Source organism: Rhipicephalus microplus, chromosome 10, assembly GCF_043290135.1.
Source record: "Rhipicephalus microplus isolate Deutch F79 chromosome 10, USDA_Rmic, whole genome shotgun sequence".
NCBI lineage: Eukaryota > Metazoa > Arthropoda > Arachnida > Ixodida > Ixodidae > Rhipicephalus > Rhipicephalus microplus.
The window spans coordinates 87,384,727-87,403,926 of NC_134709.1; the positions used below are offsets into that span (position 1 = coordinate 87,384,727).

General features: G+C 45.0%; 1 protein-coding gene across 1 annotated transcript in view; it reads right to left on the minus strand.

Annotated features, from left to right (window-relative positions):
• Window positions 1–19,200, minus strand: part of LOC142774318 (chitinase-3-like protein 1) — an 85,232-nt gene that overhangs the window by 54,944 nt on the left and 11,088 nt on the right. Inside the window, exons 3-6 of the mRNA XM_075874712.1 lie at window positions 17,408–17,455; window positions 17,133–17,192; window positions 9,080–9,229; window positions 1,006–1,223 (exon numbers count right to left, since the gene is read on the minus strand). Of these exons, the coding sequence (XP_075730827.1) occupies window positions 1,006–1,223; window positions 9,080–9,229; window positions 17,133–17,192; window positions 17,408–17,455 (476 nt within the window). The remainder of the gene's footprint in view (window positions 1–1,005; window positions 1,224–9,079; window positions 9,230–17,132; window positions 17,193–17,407; window positions 17,456–19,200) is intronic.

The window sequence follows — 19,200 nt, forward strand, 5'->3', positions numbered from 1 at the left end:
CAATATCCTCCTCTTCTGTACCGCTGAAGATTGGTGGGTCGCGTTGACGCGATGGGCCAGGGCAGACCGATGCGGCACCAGGACAGCAGGTTGTTGCTGCGGTTGATTTCGTACTTCATCCGGCATTGCAGAGGCTGGCTTGAGTTTCCGGCTGTGAAGTTCCAGGTTGGCGTGACCCCGCACCTCCACCACTTGTTATGAGGGTTTATTCAGGTACACAGCGACCGGGAAGATAGCAGAAGCAGGCAAAGCGTAGCCAGTGAGCGAACAGCCAAGCGAGCCAGGCGGTGGCAATGCGCTTCCGCATGTGTCCATCTTCTTCCTCACAGATGGACGAATGGACGGATGTACGGACGGACGGACGGACGGACGGACGGACGGACGATCGAACGAATGGTTGGATGGATGGATGGATGGATGGATGGATGGATGGATGGATGGATGGATGGATGGATGGATGGATGGATGGTTGGATACGCTCAATGTCGCCGAAGCTCGCTAAGAAATGCTTCGCATTTAATAACCATTGAGCATTCGCTAATCATACCCAATAACGCAACATTCACGTGATACCCCCACCACTCTGCGACGCATTTACTCTCCCCCCCCTTCCCCCCCCTACGGGGTGCCACCAGAGTGCAACACTCACGCTCATGAATCCCAGATGTTGAGAACGACCGCATATCTTCAGGCATCTGCGAGGTTATAAGACGTTAAGCACGCGCGAAGTAACTTTCTCCCTCAATGTAGTCCCTCCGTGCGTATAGTTTTTAGCCCGCTTGTCGGAACGAGAGGCTAGTGAAAGTGTTTAAAGTGTGCTACAAGTCCCTGTAAGTCAACCCGTTCTCATCTGATCAAGAGAAGTGGCGATGGCAATCGCATAATGTGGCAGTAAACTCCGATACTAATATCATTTGATGATTACTTGAAAATGTCGTTAACAATCATTTAAAAGGCTTCGCATGAAAACATAGGTTGCTGCATGACAGCGCACATTGCGCGCACCATGACGATGTCGGTGATTCTTGCGACTTTCCTGGGCAGAAGGTTGATGCCGGATAGGTAGAGGCCGTCTACTCCGCTACGCCCGAGCCAGAGGCGGGCGTCTGAGGCGAGCCGCTCGTCGGCTCGACCAGTGTCGAGCATGGCCTCCACCTCCACCGCGAGCAGGAGCCTCGACTCGGGGGCCAATTCGCGAATGTGCAGGAACTTCTTGAACGAGTCTGCAACGCAATATGAACGGAGTGCAATATGAATGTTGATATTATTGTTATTACTAGTCATAATATTATCAAGGCCATTTCACTGTTTACGTTTAGAAAAAGTGCTCAATAGCTTTGAGCACTTGGTACTCTACCACGGGAGCACCAAAAGCCGTCCCGCGGGCCTCACCTTTGATGAGGCCGTGCTATCAACAGGGGGCTAAATAAATTTTAATGAGGGTGTTCTAGCGTAATGTAGCAGCATGGGCGGGGAACAAAACCCTTAGATTATCCCGCTCATTTGCGACAGTTTTCTCTCAGTTTCTGGCCAAAATTTTCAAATACGTTTTTCTTTAAAGCTGTACAGAACGTTACGAAAATCGGCTCTTCACATTAACCGTCTTCCTATCATCTGAAAGTGGAAAAGGGGGGTTTTGCTTAATTCAGCACAACTTAAAACACATGCACTCTGATTCGGTGTCAGAGAATGATAAGTGAAGCGAACGGAAGTTTCTAGCACGTGCTACCTCAACGAGGTGGCGCACAGGGAAGCACGATGATTAGTGTGCCGTGCAATCCCTGAGGCGGCTCAATCTCCCGTTCCGGAGTTAGAGACCAGCTGGTGACGTATAACAATATAGCCAAACATTATTGCTCAGTATGCAGGGAATTCTCCTTGCCACATATTAGACTTAACAGGCCACAGGCGGTTACATTAAGACTTCTGCAGTCGCGGACGGGCCCCAACCTGGTCGTCATGAATAAAATTAATCTGGACTTCGGGGTTACGATTCATTGTAGTAAGCATGGGGACTTGCTCGATTTTGAACACATGCTCTGGCGCTGCTCGGCAATGGCCGGTGTGGCTTCTCACGGTGAACAGTGGTGGCAGCGAATGCTGCACAGTGACACACTGGCGGACCAACTCAGGGCTGTCCAGTGGGCCCGTGTGGGGGCACAGGGGCTTGACCTTTTTGTGCTGACGTGGGAACAGCCAGCATCAGTCCTGGACTGATCCTCAGGACTTCAATGAAGTTCTCCATACCATAGCAGCACGTGCTGCTGCTCTTGCTATGTTGCAAGGGCTTTAACAAAGCCAAGAGCATCAGAACAAAATTGGTCTGTCGAAGCCAAGAGCATCAATACAAAATTGGTCTGTTAAAGCCGCATTTGGCGTCAACGGCAGAGCAGGCAGACAGCAAGCAGACGAATTGTTATAACTACACCATTAAAATCGCAAGAAAACGTCTTTTTGTTAGTGAAAACATGTGCACTGTAGAAGGGCTCGCACACCATTGTGGGGAGCGACATATTGAAACTAGGGAAGGGGACGTCACCTCGCCTCGTTCATTCCACAGTGACAGAACCAAGGAATGCTAAAGTACCAACACACTGTTGTTGAGGTATACAGAGTGAAAAATGCCAAAAAATAAAAAAAGATGAAAATTTGCTAAGTACCTAAATACCAACCTGATGCACAGCAAAATATCTTTAGTACATCAGTACGTGTGAATAGCTTCATGGCATGGTCACATCAAGGCTTTGCAAAGACCTTGCTATGTTTGCCGTATAAAACTTTTTTGTGGTAATCCCGCTTCATATGTACATGAAAAATGCCAGAATATTTTGTGGTAGAAAGGAAATTTGATTTTCATGTTATTTAAACTGAGCTCATGTATTTGGTTAGCCAATTCAAAGAGGATTTGGCAGCGAAAAATAACAGCTTCTGCTTCGGGACAGCTTATATGTAAACATTTTAAAGAAGGTGTGAGTATATTTTTGATATGTGCAGCCAGGTGCATTCGCGAAATTCTTCATTTTTGTGCCTGAAAAAAAATACGCTTGTTTCATCTAGATAAAATATGCATATGCGATATATATATTCAAGAGTTTTGAAGGAAAAAGTGGATTGCCGTGCATGCTGTGTGTGTTAAACAGATTTTAGTTATATCGAGAACTACACCACTAGCTCCATAATGCTGCAGTAGTCCTAGTAATGTTGCAGGTATAATTTTGTAGAAGGCCTCTGACATTTCAAAAACATCTGAAATTCAAATTTTTTGACTAATATTTTGTAGTATCACTTCTTTTGAAACAAATGAGTACTTTTGGTTGAAAAAAAAATTGCCTACGCAACCTGATCTAGAATGATACTCCGATTGAATTACAATGAAATGTTTGTCGAAAAGTTTTGAAAGTTCGATGTGAATGCTAAGATGACGTCGGAGGTAGCGTGCAGGAACATAGGAAACTTTATATATGCTATACAAGAGATGCAGGGCAATTTCGCGAACTGATAGTGGCGTGTAACATTGAATTGTATGCGAATAAATCTCCACGCAGCCTCGAACATAGGCACGCCAGGTGAGAATTCCCGGCGATGTCACTATCTGGAAATGCACCTAGATAAGTGTAGATGAAACATAGGGACGAAGTGCGGAATAGCATGACGAGCACACGAAGATGAGGGAGTTACTTATCGGAGGCTTAAACACATATTTTGTTGCGTATGTTAAGTCAGCTGTGTATCAAAAAATTGCCCGCCTCTTCCCTCGGGGGAACACTGAGGAGGATGCGGAGCATATAATTGGTTAACGGGGTGTTAAAGTGCGACTTACTTGGGTCGATGGCTAAATTGGTTAACGTGGTTGTGAAATGGGGTGTTAAATTGCGACTTACTTGGGTCGATGGCTAAATTGGTTAACGTGGTTGTAGGAGGGGGTGTTAAATGAGTGAACACGTACACACGTATGCGAAAGGGCGGCGCTGGTCGAAGGGACGTCGATTATTGTGTTTGTGGATTCGTTGGAATTCATTTCACCGCGACCTTGGACGTCGACGCGCCGTACAAACCAACCGACGAGCGGCAACTAAGCGAGCGAGCGCCGACCTTGAGTATATATACAGCGCGACGGCGCATGCACTGTCAGCTGTTGAATGTTCTCGAAGCGCGACGGCGCATGCGCGTCCACTGGAGAATCAGGAGAATTGTAGAATGTTCTCGAAGGGGAGAAGCGCGCGCGGCACAGATGGTGGGTGACGGTGCATGCGCGCGTCAGCTGTCGAATGTTCGAGAAGGGGGAGAAGCGCAACGGCGCATGCGCGCGCGTCAGCTGCCGATGTTCTCGAAGCGCGACGGCGCATGCGCGCGTGTCAGCTGCCGATGTTCTCGAAGCGTGACGGCGCATGCGCGCTACATTATACAGCTAGCGAATGTTCGTGAAGAGGAGAAGCGCACGCGGTGTGTAGAGGAGGAAGGGTGCACAGATGGTGGAGGAGTGAAGCGCGCGCGGTGTGTAGAGGCGGAAGGGATGCACAGATGGTGGAAGAAGGAGGAGGAAGCTTGCGGACGGCGCCGCACTACAAGCCTCGAGTATTAGATGCTCCGCATCTAAAACATTCCCGTTCATAACATCATTAGCGGACCAATTCATTATACTCATCATAGCATCTTGCCAAAAATGCAAGATGTTCTGATGCCCCCCCCCCCCCCCGATGAGACCCCCGATGAGAATCGGGGGGGAAATGCGAATGCGTTGCGTAGCGTCCATAACGGCGTTTTACGCATTAAAACCCAGCATTCAGAAGAATGTTTTCTTTTTAAATGCGAAGATTTCTGAGCGAACTTCGGCAACTTCGAGCGTATCTATCTATCTATCTATCTATCTATCTATCTATCTATCTATCTATCTATCTATCTATCTATCTATTTATCTATCTATCTATCTGTCTGTCTGTCTATCTATCTATCTATCTATCTATCTATCTATCTATCTATCTATCTATCTATCTATCTATCCATCTATCTATCTATCTGTCTGTCTGTCTGTCTGTCTATTTATCTATCTATCTATCTATCTATCTATCTATCTATCTATCTATCTATCTATCTGTCTGTCTGTCTGTCTGTCTGTCTGTCTGTCTGTCTGTCTGTCTGTATCGATAATGGTATCGATACCAAATTTGGTATGGCATAACATGACTGTATGAGGAACATCTTGACTAGTCATAACATGAAAATCATGACATGAATGTCATGATTTCCATTTCATGGTCCTGCAGCTCCTGCGGTGGTTTCGTTCACATAGCATCTTGCAAAACTGGTATGGTATGACATGATTGCATGGCGAACACAAGCGACAGACTCTAACATGAAAATCATGACATGCGTGTCATGTAACAACATGACTACATGCCACGCTCATGATGCACTCACGGCTGTTTCGCTAGCTTCACTTATACTAAATTTGGCATTACGGGACGTGAAAGGATGACGAAGGTGTGATACTGATGCAAACATGATAAAAGTGAGAAGCGTGTCATGTAAGAACATGACTACGTGCTACGCTCATGATGCGCTCGCGGCCGTTTCGCTAGCTTCACATGTACCAAACTCGGTATTACGTGACGCGAACGGACGACATAAATAAATGGCAGATCCAAATATTATAATCACGACATGCGTGCCATGTAACAACATGACTACCTGTCACACAGATGATGCGCTCACGGCCGTTTCGCTAGCTTCACATATGCCAAGTTTGGTTTCACATGACGCCAAAGGATGACGAAGGTATGTGACTGGTGCGAATATGATAATCATGAGATCCGTATTCTGTGACAACGTGACCACATGCCACAGTCAAGGCGCCAATACACTTCGACGTAAAACAGCGTGCGTGTGCGCCTGCGTTCGTTTTGTTCCGTCACGGCGGTGTTGCCACGCCAGGCTCCGGTCCTGCCATTTTTGTTTATTGATATGATATATAAGGAGATGAGGTCCTGCCATATACTCGCAGGCGTGCGCCGCGCTGCGTTGCTTTGACGCATGCACGTTTCAGTGCATCCGGCGTCCCTCCGTCTCGAAAAGAGGCAGACGCTCTGATGTCTGGATAACGCATCGGCATCAAATGCAGCATGTCGCATTTCGCGCTGGTTGCCGTCGGGCCGCGCCGATGCACGCTGGTCGCACCTGGCGTCAGACTATAGAGTGCTCTCGTTTTGCTAACGTAAGTGTGCGCGTGCGTCAACGCTACATTGGAGTATATTGGGCCATTCATGATGCTTTCGCGGCCTTTTAGATGCGGAAGCATCTTATACTCGCGCCTTGTAGTGCGCCGTCCGCGCCGTCCGCGCCGTCCGCACCGCTTCTCGAACATTCGACAGCTGACGCGCGCGCATGCGCCGTCGCGCCGTCGCCCACTCTTCCACCATCTGTGCATCCCTTCCTCCTCTACACACCGCGCGTGCTTCACTCCTCCACCATCTGTGCACCCTTCCTCCTCTACACACCGCGTTCGACATCTACAATTCTCCTGATTCTCCAGTGGACGCGCATGTGGCGTCGCGCTTCGAGAACATTCAACAGCTGACAGTGCATGCGCCGTCGAGCTGTATATATACTCAAGGTCGGCGCTCGCTCGCTCAGTTGCCGCTCGTCGGTTGGTTTGTACGGCGCGTCGACGTCCAAGGTCGCGGTGAAATGAATTTTAACGAATCCACAAACACAATGATCGACGTCCCTTCGACCAGCGCCGCCCTTTCGCATACGTGTGTACGTGTTCACTCATTTAACACCCCCTCCTACAACCACGTTAACCAATTTAGCCATCGACCCAAGTAAGTCGCAATTTAACACCCCATTTCACAACCACGTTAACCAATTTAGCCATCGACCCAAGTAAGTCGCACTTTAACACCCCGTTATCCAATTATATGCTCCGCATCCTCCTCAGTGTTCCCCCGAGGGAAGCTGCGGGCAATTTTTTTTGCTAGTTCCCCATATACCAAGCTTGGTGTTGCGTTACGCCAATGGATGACGAAATATATCACTGGTGCAAACATGATAATCCTGACACCCGTGTGATGTAGGAACATGACAGCATACCACGCTCATAGCGTACCCGCGGCCGTTTCGCTAGCTCTACATATACTAAATTTGGTATCACGTGACGTGAATAGATGACGAAGGTAAACGACACATCCAAACATGATAATCATGACACGGATGTCATGTACGGCATCATTTACCTCCCCCTCGCAACGTTGTGCTGATTTTAAACTGACATATCAACATTTCTGATTCGTGCTTTGCATCGATTTCCACTTTACGTGGGATCTGCCTTTTTTTTTATCTGTGCACACTACCTACCAGATCTGCGTTTCTCGCAACAGAAAAAAAAAAACGCCGTCTCTTCGTTACTATAGGGGTTAGTATCCCCGCCTGTCACGCGGGAGACCGGGGTTCAATTTACCGATGGGGAGCAGTGATTCTTTTGCCCCGCCGCGGTGGTCTAGTGGCTAAGGTACTCGGCTGCTGACCCGCAGGTCGAGGGTTCAGATCCCGGCTGCGGCGGCTGCATTTCAGATGGAGGCAGAAATGTTGTAGGCCCGTGTGCTCAGATTTAGGTGCACGTTAAAGAACCCCAGGTGGTCGAAATTTCCGGAGCCCTCCACTACGGCGTCTCTCATAATCATATGGTGGTTTTGGGATGTTAAAGACCACTTATCGATCAAATTAATCAGAAAAAAAACGCCACGTGCGGCGAACAGCTCCATTGGCTGCACGGTGTAAGAAAAAAAAAGACATTATTCTTCTAACGCTTGGTTCTCATGTGGGAAACGCCGTCATAGACGCTACGCAATGCATTAGAATTTCCTCAAGATTAACTTCGAGGTGGTGGGGGGGGGGGAGCATTTTTTCTTACACTATGCATACAGCCAATAGCGCCGTTCACCGCACGTGGCGTTTTTATATTTTCTGTTTTTTTTATCTGATCATAAGTTACTGATATCGGTGGCGGCATTGGTGTACCGGAAACCGGGTGCTGGTGAAGGAACATAAAGTTAGCCCTAGAAGGAGCGTAGCTCACAGGTGTAGGTATATGCATGTGCTGCTTCTGAATAATTGATTCTCTCTCGATTGTGAGCTTGTCAGCGATCAGCCGTTCCTGGTATCGCAATTTGATTTTTCAGTGAGGTGACCTGTCATTTCACGTATTTAAGTTTTATCGTTGCTTGGATATAAACGCATGGCCCTGGCTGCTGTCTGTAGCAGTTTAGGTGTCGCGCGACCTAGCAGGTCGGTGAATATCCAATTCCTCGCATGGCATAGGAGCATACCACTATATAAATGAAAAAAAGAAAAGAAAGAGGTAAACAACGCAAAATATTGAGAAAGAAAGAAACAAAGAAAGTAAGAAAGATAAGTAGTAAGCTAGACACGTACCCGCCAGGCTTCGCTTCCCACATTTTCGCAATAGATAAAAGATCCTGGATTTTTATAGTGCAAACTAAAAACATAGTCGGAGAAGTTCAAGGCGACCCTTGTGATGGATGTGGAAGCGGCGCCATTGACGTCCAACTGCCCATAGAGTTTCCTGCATATTCACTAGAGCAAAGTTTCGCGCTAGTGTCTATGGGAGCTACAATGCACGGCGCTTCAGCCAGTATGGCAATTATGGGTAGTACACGGGCGGATTTGTCTAACCGTCCTACTTCTGACTGCGTATGTGTTCGTGTGGCTTGCAGCTGTTTTGTCACAAAACAAAAATTAGTAAAAGTTCAGAGCTTGCGCTTCATCACCTTATTATTTTAAGCTTACCATTTCAAATCGGGTCAGAAAGTTCAATGGGGGTTCGTTCTTTCCTTCGAAACAAAACCAATACACAGCAATAAACGAAGCCACAAATACGATTTGCCGCCCGCAAGTACGAAAACTAAGCAAATCCGTGCACTACCCATCATTACCATGGTCGCTGAACGATCGCGGCGCCAGAGTCCCCCCTATTTAATTTAAGAAAACCCTATGCCACTGCCAATTTCTTTTGTAAGCAACAGGATGAGAAAGAAGTCGGCGTCTTCTCGGACTGCATTACCGTGGTCGTAGTTGTAGAGCACGCCCTCGTCCTGTTGATCTGCCTTGCTCGGCACACTGGAGTAGATGAAGTGGGTGCAGACGCCGTACGGGTAGATTCCCACGCGGTACCGTGCGGAGAAGCGGCACAGTAAGGTGACGTTGGTAGACGCTGCGTTAGCCCGTGAAAAAAACGCAGCTAAATTAAGGTTTTTATAAACTAAAATTTTCATCACAGTAAAATAGAATGATTAAGAACTGTTGTTGAGTTGCTATGGTTCATTCGGGATCTTTGGAAGCCCCAGGAATGCGTTTGGCATGAACGAACAAAAATACGGGACACGAGAAAGATTCCAAAGCAAACACCGGGTATGGGGTGGGGTGGGGGTAGTGATTTTTAAATATGGGAAAATAAAAGGAGAGTGAGTCCCGTAACTGTCTGCCCCAGAGGGCGACTTCTCAGCAGTAGATAACAAAAGTTAAGGAATAACGAGTGATTAAAAGAGATGTAGAGAGAAGTAAAGATTCAGAGAATGAGCTTGACCGACTGCAGGAGCAAGGGATCACCGAACCGACGCAACATTCAGAATGACCTACACCACTCGTTGTCGTCTGAAAGAAGAACGGTACCCCACGCCTTTGCGGAGACTTCCGGTGCACCGCCAACCTGTCTACAAAGGCATCCTCCTACCCACTGCCGGCACCGGAAGAGGCTCCCACATATAATTCCCACAAATATGAAGGATTTTCCGAATGACCTTTATGTAGAGCTTACTATAGCAGAGGAGTGCTCGAAACGAGCTTCGAAATGTGAAGCCCAAACACTGTAGGGCCACTTGTGGCTCGGCGGTCGGTAGCGTGAATAGTGATAAAAGAAAATTGACAGTGACATGGATGGATGGATTCATAGGGCTGTACTCTTTAAATCGGGCGGTGGCTAACGCCTTTAAGCTGTAATACCAAGTGACCAAAAAACTAGATTTATCTCTTTTTTTTCTTTAAATAGTGCGGTTGAGGACTGGTACTTCGCACTGAAAGGTTTAATTTTCACTCGTGTCTTGACTTCAGCAGCCAATCAGATAACCTCCTTCTAGTTAATTGTACCCGCTTAAAGTCTATTTTGCCCTCCCTGTCCCTCAACCCCAGTGCTTTGAAAAGCTTTCTGCCATCATCTTGACCTATAGGGTGAAGCCCTTTACAGAACATTATCAAGTGTTCGGCAGTTTCCTCTACCTCTCCACACGCGCTGCATACCGTGTCTACCTCTTCGTATTTCGCCCGATGTGTCTTGGTTCGCAATACTCCTGTCCTGGCCTCAAACAGTAGAGAACTACCCCGAGTATTATCATAGATCCTCTCCTCGGCAATTTCCTGCTTAAATGTTCGCTACATCTCTAGTGCGGACCTGCCCCGCCACGGTGGTCTAGTGGCTAAGGTACTCGGCTGCTGACCCGCAGGTCGCGGGATCAAATCCCGGCTGTGGCGGCTGCATTTCCGATAGAGGCGGAAATGTTGTAGGCCCGTGTACTCAGATTTGGGTGCACGTTAAAGAACCCCAGGTGGTCGAAATTTCCGGAGCCCTCCACTGCGGCGTCTCTCATAATCATATGGTGGTTTTGGGACGTTAAACCCCACGAATCAATCAATCTCTAGTGCGGACTTCACCTTCTTCTTAACCGATAATTCTTTTTGGTTTGGCCCGCTGCTGTTTTTCAAGTATTTATCCGTCAATTTTCTGGTTTGCTTCCTCCATTTTGTATCGACATTCTTCATGTACAAGTATCTGAAATACTTCCTAGCCCAACGCTCCTCCCTCATTTCTTTCAATCGCTTCTCAAATTTTATCTTGCTGCTAGCTTCCCTGCCCTCAAATGATGTCCATCCCATATCGCCTTGTGCTCCCTGATTCGGTGTATTCCCGTGAGCTCCTAAAGCAAGCCTACCTATTCCACGTTGCTTAATTTATAATCTTACTTGAACTTCTGATCCCATGCACAAGACCGCATTGCCGAACGTCAGACCAGGAACCAACACTCCTTTCCATTTTCCTCTCATAACATCATACCTATTGTAATTCCACAGTGCCCTATTTTTCTTCACTGCTGCATCCTTGTTACTTCAGACGTCACGTATATTTCGTGTTCCCTTAAGTACTCTGTTTCATTGCTTATCCAGACGCCCAGATATTTGTATTTATCTGTTATCGCTAGCGTGACCTCCTGTATTCTAAGCTCACTACCTCATTCCTCATTATCAATGAAAATCATTACTGCTGATTTTTTCTACTAAATCTGAAATCTAACCTATCTCCCTCATTACCGCAGATGTCCATCATTTTCTGGAAATCGTCCTTGTTGTTGGCCATTAGCACTATATTATCTGCGTACATCAAACCTGGTAGTGCCTGTTCAATGAGTTTTCCTTGTCTTATGAAAGAGAGGTTGAAGCCAAGTCGACTTCCCTCTAATTTGGTCTCAAATCCGTGTAGGTACATCATGAATAATAAGGGTGACAGTGGACACACCTGCCTAAGTGAGCGTAAGTATTTACAACGCCACCAAACGGCATTCAACATCAACAAACACTAAAAAAATTGGACGGCGCTTGAGCTTTGCCTTTATGAGTACATCGCGATGGCGTTAATCAGGCCTCGTGTGCATAATCTAGAAAAACAAGCAAACATTTGACTTAACCATTTGTCTTTATGGTTGCAAGCAAATCAAATATAATGAAATATTAAGAAAACAAAATACAATATTTTCGGCTTGAACTTGTTCTATTCTTCGTAATCCGCAGCTTATATTCAGAGGGGGTTCGATTGAGCGCGTTCAGGCGCATAAGTTTCAAGGTGTGATTTTTCCCGAAACATTGAACTCGTCCAATCACATAGATAAACTTCCTACGCAAGTCTCACGGTCAGTTGGTGTAATAGGAAAAATGAGATGCTTACTATTCGTTTGGGTCGCAAAGCAGCTCTACTACACTTTACTTTATTCGCGCCTACATTACTGCGTGTTAATCTGTGGCTCCACAACAAAAACAAATAAAATTAATATTCACAGACTACAAAAAGAATGCTGCGCATAATCGAAGACGTTCCCTGTCGAACGCCATCCACCCCACTTCTTCATAAGCACGTTGTCTTACAATAATTGAAAATATCTTCAATAATAAGCTGGCGGCAGTCATTTATGATTAAACTAAATTGAACGTTGATACATTTAACCATGCTTACCTCAGCAAACAACAATAGACAGCTTTAGGAAAACCACCTATCACAGTAAGAGGATTACGACCAGCTACGGAAAGCAAAAGCTAGCACACCTTATTCATTCGTTCTTAAATTCGAACAGCCTCACAATTAGCCTATTCAATGAGAGTCGATCATCAGCAATTTTCAAAATAAAGATACATGATTATCTACTGAAGCTTAGAGCATGATACATCTATTTTTTTCTTTCTAATTTTGTATAAAATTTGCTCATCTCATGTACTTTATTTTAATACACGAGTCTCAACTCTTTCAAAGCACGCATATTCCTGCTCGCTTATTCGCAAATTTTGACTTGTTTTACTGATGTTCATAAGAAAGGTTTTTACTCCTAAATGTTTTTTTTTCTGTAGAGAATTTTTACGAGTATTCAATTACTTCTTCTCGCTATTTTTTCTTTCCTTCTTCACTGTATATTTGCACCTATTTTTTTTCCGCTGTATTCAATTTATGTGATTACGCTTTGAGTTGATGTAGATATTGTATTTTCACGGAATATTGATATTGTTCTTATACATAATGTAATTTACACACACACACACACACACACACACACACGCACACACACACACACACACACACACACACACACACACACACACACACACATATATATATATATATATATATATATATATATATATATATATATATATATGGGATATGGCACAAAGGGAGCGTTGTGAACAAGGATAAATATATTTATTTCCCAACAGTTTCGGGAGGGGTCCACCCCTCCCGAAACTGTTGGGAAATAAATATATTTATCCTTGTTGACAACGCTCCCGTTGTGCCATATCCCATACCTTCACAAAGACTAACTGGCCCATTGAATTATTACTCCCACTATATATATATATATATATATATATATATATATATACGCAATTCACAGTCTTGTGCGTTATTGAGGCTAGGGCAGGGGTCGGTGCACTGTCAGGTATTAAGTTGCCTTTTCATCAGCCCCTTCCAATTCAACCACTTCATAAATCAATGTTGCATGTTTCCGATTGTCAATAGACTTCAAACAATATGCGTTCTATTTAAACGTTCCGTATGCCATTACAACAATTCCGTATGTTTCCGTAAAATTCATACGAAGAACATAGGGATTCCGTAAGCTAACATGAAATTATTGTAACAGAATGCGGAACGTTTTATCAGGCAGCTTGCATTGGTTATCAGTGCATGCCTCAACCCTGCTGTAAGGATACTGATTGTGCGCGTACAATAGGCCGTTTCAAAGTATCATTGAATGCATATCGCAACAACAGTTGTTAATTGCCCGATACGCCGTAATTATTCCTATTGAGAATCAATAAAGAAATCAAGACGCGTACGTAGGCCACAAGTGAACCTACGCAGCTGCTGTTTATGGTTCTGCTGCTGATTATGATAAAATTAAAGTGTCGTGTAATGGGTGGCGCTAATTGTCGCCTAATTCACATCGTTTGACGCCTGATGTAATCCCAAGCTTCTGCACGCAATAATTGATGCATCTAAGTGACTCCTTACACTAAATGACATTCATGTGTGTGTGTTTTTTTTCCTCTGTAAGAAACGCCAGGCCTGCATGGAAGGCGCAGCGCAGTCACTGCGAAAGCTAAAAGAACGACCTTTGAGAGCTTTTTATAAACACTCATCACGTAACTGCTGCAATACTCACTACAGTATTAATAATAAAAATTTTAGAGTAGCAGGACAGCATTAGCTATGCTATTTTTTTTTCATTTTTCTGTGTAGCGTGGTATCCGCTAAACACTTGCAAGGAACTTGGTGCCAATTGTTCATGCAGTGGCTGACATCGATGAGGAATTATGCCTGAAGTGGGTATGAGCCGTGAACAAAAACAAGCTGTTGTAATGAGTTACACCAGTGGACGACCCACTCGTTAAGCTAGTCACATTGTGCGACAACGGTTTGTTCTTGCATTGCTTTAAAACGTTTTGCAAGTCGTATTAACGTGATTGTTTTTCCGACATTAAGCCTGCCTAAGGCAAGATTGCCTACAAGCCCCAAGAACCGGTGTGGCTCAGTGGTAGAATAGGGTTGCACCCAGCAACCTTCCCACTCGTAGTGTGCTCCATGTGCGAGCGAAATCGTGTGAGGGCCGCCACCGATCACGGCTCAAGCGGTGAAGACACGTGCCATTCATCTTTCACAAAGCAAAAAGGTCTCGGGATGGGGAGGAGGAGGGGGTGTCCAATGGGGAGGATCCGCGCTTCCACAGAAACCTTGATTGGTCTGGCGACGCCGCGCGCGCCTTCTTTCGACAACCATCAGCAGATGGCCAATACGTCGGTACGTGCTCTTCTCTCCCACTCAGTACACGTTGAAGTATTATAGAGCGCAAAGATCGCTGCACTCGCTGCAGCGGCCAAGCTATCTTACACCAGAGTTCTTTATCTCTGCAAAGTTGGACGCTAAAGCAGTTAGAAGCTAGCCTTACTTCGCATAACACTCGAATATATTGTTTCAGAGCAATGTCTGTTATGAGTGAGAGACTTCAGTGGTGGCATTGTTGTATACGCAAAGAAGATATCTCGTTCTCGTGGAGCGATTGGTGTACTTCTAAATCCTGCGGTAAGTGCAGTTCCACTGCAGTGAAACCCGAAAAAGTGCGTACCACGGGCACCCAGCGATTCCGATTCTTAAAGCTCCCTACGAGTGCATCGTGATTACCCAAAGAAACAAACAATAAAAAATTGGCTCGAATTTACATGTTACACTGTAAATGTCGTCGAAAGACGATAGTCTTGCATCTGAAGAGATTGAACAAAACGTTTATTTGATGTTCTGTGCAAGAAAATCAGTGAATGGTATTCTGAAGGCGCTGCGTTAGAGTGCCTCGAGCGTGTAACGGAAGCGAACAAGCGCATCTAGGCACGTTAGACACGAGCGCCATCTAGCAGTTATCTTCGAAAACGAAGGCGTGCGCGACCGCGGAGAAAGATGGGCGCCAGTCATGGATGCGATAAGGTGTAGAATGCAAAGCGACGGGCAGGTGCCACCACCGCGCCGTCGTAGCAAAGCATTGGAAATACCATCTTGAGCATCGCGTTGTACTGTCAGCGCAGCGCGTTAAACGCTACATTCCTTCGAGTTACTTGTGTGTGCCTCTTCTTTGTAAAGACAGACATACAAAACATTGACATGTCGTTATGGCGCCTCAGAAGTGCACAATATTTGCTTTTTCTAATTGACAATTGCACAATTATGAATGCTAAACCTTGAGCAATATTGGTGGGCGCTTCGGATGTGGTTGGTCGTTTGGGGCCGTTCGAGGTATTGTTAGGATGGACAAACAAACAAATGTAGAGACAGACAGACCAAAATTTTTCCGTCGAATGTCTCCAAGAAAAACTATCGTCTTTAAAAGTTCCACGGCTTGCACTATAGTGGAAGAAGGCTAGAACCAACAGTGAAGCTCGGCGGCCCTCTTAATCTTTTTTACATATTTTCTCTTTTTTTTACTTTCTGTTTTTTGTAGTGTTTGTCTTTTTGTTTTGTTTTGTTCTATTTCTGTCTAGCTTTATTTACTACACTCTCCCTCGTTCTTTCCTGTCTTTTTTTTTCTTCTCTTCCTTTCTTACTTCTGCATCCAACGCCGGGCAAATCGGTGCAGTGGGAGAGCGTGTGCAAAGGTGCACGCGTTCGGGGAGAGAAGCAGGCGATGAAGAAGACGACGTCATGCAGAGCTCTCGCGTTGGACACGCAAGGCTGTTCGTTATCATGTATATAGTTTATTATTATTCACGTTGGTCAAGGTGAACAAGGGGTATGCAAAGTGCAGATGGCTAAGGGGTACAGAACGAATAGGATAAGTAAGGCACGAACAAACGAAGCTTCGCTTGTCCGACATGGAAAGGATTGTTAAATTTTCATATCGCTGCGCGAAATTTACATAAATTTTACTTGTTCATGTTCGCAGTGCTCTACCGCGTACCAGAAATACATTCATAGCATCAGAAATGCGAGCACCAGGTAGGTATTTATAGCAGCCTCATTTGGTTTTCTTAGTAGAAAATTGTGCATAGTGCTAGCAATGTCATCCATAGTGATATAAATTACCAGTGCGTCATGGTAATGACTGGAGTGAAAATAACAAGAGGAGATGTGAACGTCAATGGCAGTGACATCGAATAGGCGTCACAATATGATACTTGCCCATGTATTTCATCGGTGCACTCTCTGGAAGAAGAATCGCATAAGTTCACGACAATCAATAGAATGTCCCTGGTGTGGAGTAGCTGCTTCTCTTTTGCCTTTACGCAATTATCAAGTGTACGCAAACAGGCAATATTTTAGCTACGTTCTAAAACAAGGCAGCTCGCCTACACCCTAATTCAATTTAAACAGCTATACGAAATTAAATTCTAAAAGTTCGATGGCGTAAGCGTATGCGTGTAGCATACGCTTACGCCATCGAACTTTTAGAATTTAATTTCGTTTGAGAAAAAGGAAATCCCGAGAAAAAAGAAATCAGCCGTAACTCACACCTTATCAGCAATACGTAACACACAAAGCAAACCAATGGGGAATATTAGAAAAGAGAATGTTCCGGTTGACGAGCATGTCGTCGTGGTCTGGACGTCTGGAAAATTGGCTTGACGAATGCGCAGCTGCTGAAGCAAAGAGGGAATGCATGTCTTCTCCCATTGTCACGCCAGAATCTTTGTTCTTTCTTAAAGATGCCACGGTAAAGTCTTGCTCACTGATTTTTACATTTGGTGATGTAGTCATTGTGAGTATAAATATTCACTGTGCTTCAAGCACCCCGTCCCATGAACAGAGATTAGCTTACGTTGGTCCGCGGAGCTCTCATCGAAGGCCCTTTTAATGACTTCCATGTTCTCGTCCTGTCCTGCGTGGTTGTAATAGTAGAGAAAATGAAAGAGCTTCCATTTTCTTACTTCAGGACACCTATATGTACACAGATACAGTTATTTCATAATAAGATAAAATTTATTGACTGCAATGCCACTAACCACTAAGTCTCTAGCATTAACCAAATAAAGTGATTGTACTACCGGATTTGCATACATTCACGACATCGCTGATATATTCAATCTTCCCTACCTCCTTCAGCGTCCGTGTCCTTGTCATTGTCAAACCTGCTGAGCTGAGCTGTAAAGGAAGAAAAGTTGGTGTTGGTACGCTAATTGTCTGGTAACTTATAGATAAACTAATAGTTATATACCTCGCATTACATTTTAAAGCCGACAGCACAGCAGCTATAGAAAATAACTTTAGTCCCCCCCCCCCCCCTGTCTACCTGAGATGCACAAATTAGACAATTATTGAAGGGTGAAACTTGAGCAACCAGCAGATCATCATCTATCATTTACATTCATTTCGAGGCGAAAGCCTCCCTCAAAAAATGTTCAATGAACCTTGTTCTGCACGAATCGATTGAAGTGTTTTCGGGACAGCCTTCTTGATTTCATTACCTACTTCACAACCACACTCGGTGGCGTTCCATACCTTTGGTATCCACTTCGACACCCTCGCTGACCATCACTGACCCAGCCTACTGGCTGCGACTACGTAAGCTAATCAGGTTCAATCAAAATTTCCCGCCATCACGCGAATAACTTTCAATGCCATCATAACAAACAAACACACAAACAAAAATAGTTGAAGCCGTTATCGACGTGATTGCTCCACAAAGGCAGTATTTATTTGCGTGGGCGATAAAGGCTGATAAAGCTATGTTTTAGATTTGAAAAAAGTAAGCTGAGACCACAAGGCATGTCTTGTCTTTCCCTTTCATGTTTATTCGTTGTCGCGTTGCCTTGTGACGCTGCTACGAATGCTTTTTTGTTTTTCAGTAGCTAATTCATTACAGGTTTAACTATTGCCTTGGGCAAACCACACCTAAGTGACTGGAAATTTCGCAGATGGTTTTAGAAATTCGTATTAGACTGTAGGACACTGGCAAATAATAGGGTTCTTTCTCGAACTAATCTGCGGCCACTAACGATAACGCTGGAATTTTCAATGCCGCTGCCATAACAGGCCGATGCGCTACACTGGTGATTATATTCTTCGACGGTCCACACTGTTCTTGCCGCTATTAGTTGGAGTAGGGCTTGAATTGCTTGTATACTTTCGCATTTCATTTTGTGGGCACAAATTCTCAAAAATAATGTATCATGGACAACAATAATGAGCCCAAACCAATTTGCCCACCTGTCTACTATCCTGTCAGTAAACCTTTATTCGTTATGTAAAGAATATCGGTAACGTAAGAGTTATAAAGCAAGCAGGCTCTTGTTACGTGGTATGAGTGGACGTTAAAAAAAACGGATCGTTGATTTAACAGAAAAATGTACATAGTGGCGCCCCTAATGCAACAAAGTGCAAAATTTAAGGGTTCTCTTTTTCATTTATTTCATAATAATGGCAAAACATTCTTTAGGGACATCATATGAGCTTGGGGAATGTGTCACACTGGAAAAAAAGTATTTTTCCTGCTCCAAAGACTACATAGCTATCATATTTGGTCGTAGAGTAGGGAAGCTAGAATTGTTGCTATTGTAATATAGAGAATAAGCCACTTTCTCCGCCACACTGTGCCACCTCCTGGGTCGCACCACACACGCTACGGTGGTTTATTGGTTATAGTCCCTCGTCTGCTGACCCGCAGGTCACGGGATCGAATCCCAGCTGTGGCAGCCGCATTTTCGATAGGGGCGAAATGCCTGAAACTCGGATAGTCAGATTAAGGTGCCTCCACTACAGCGTATCTCATAATCATATCGTGCTTAGACGCGAAGCCCCAGTAATTATTATTATTATTATTCGGGCACTCCACCTTGCAGCCGAGAAACGGCCCTTCTTTATCACCTAAGCTTCGCGAAACTAGTCGA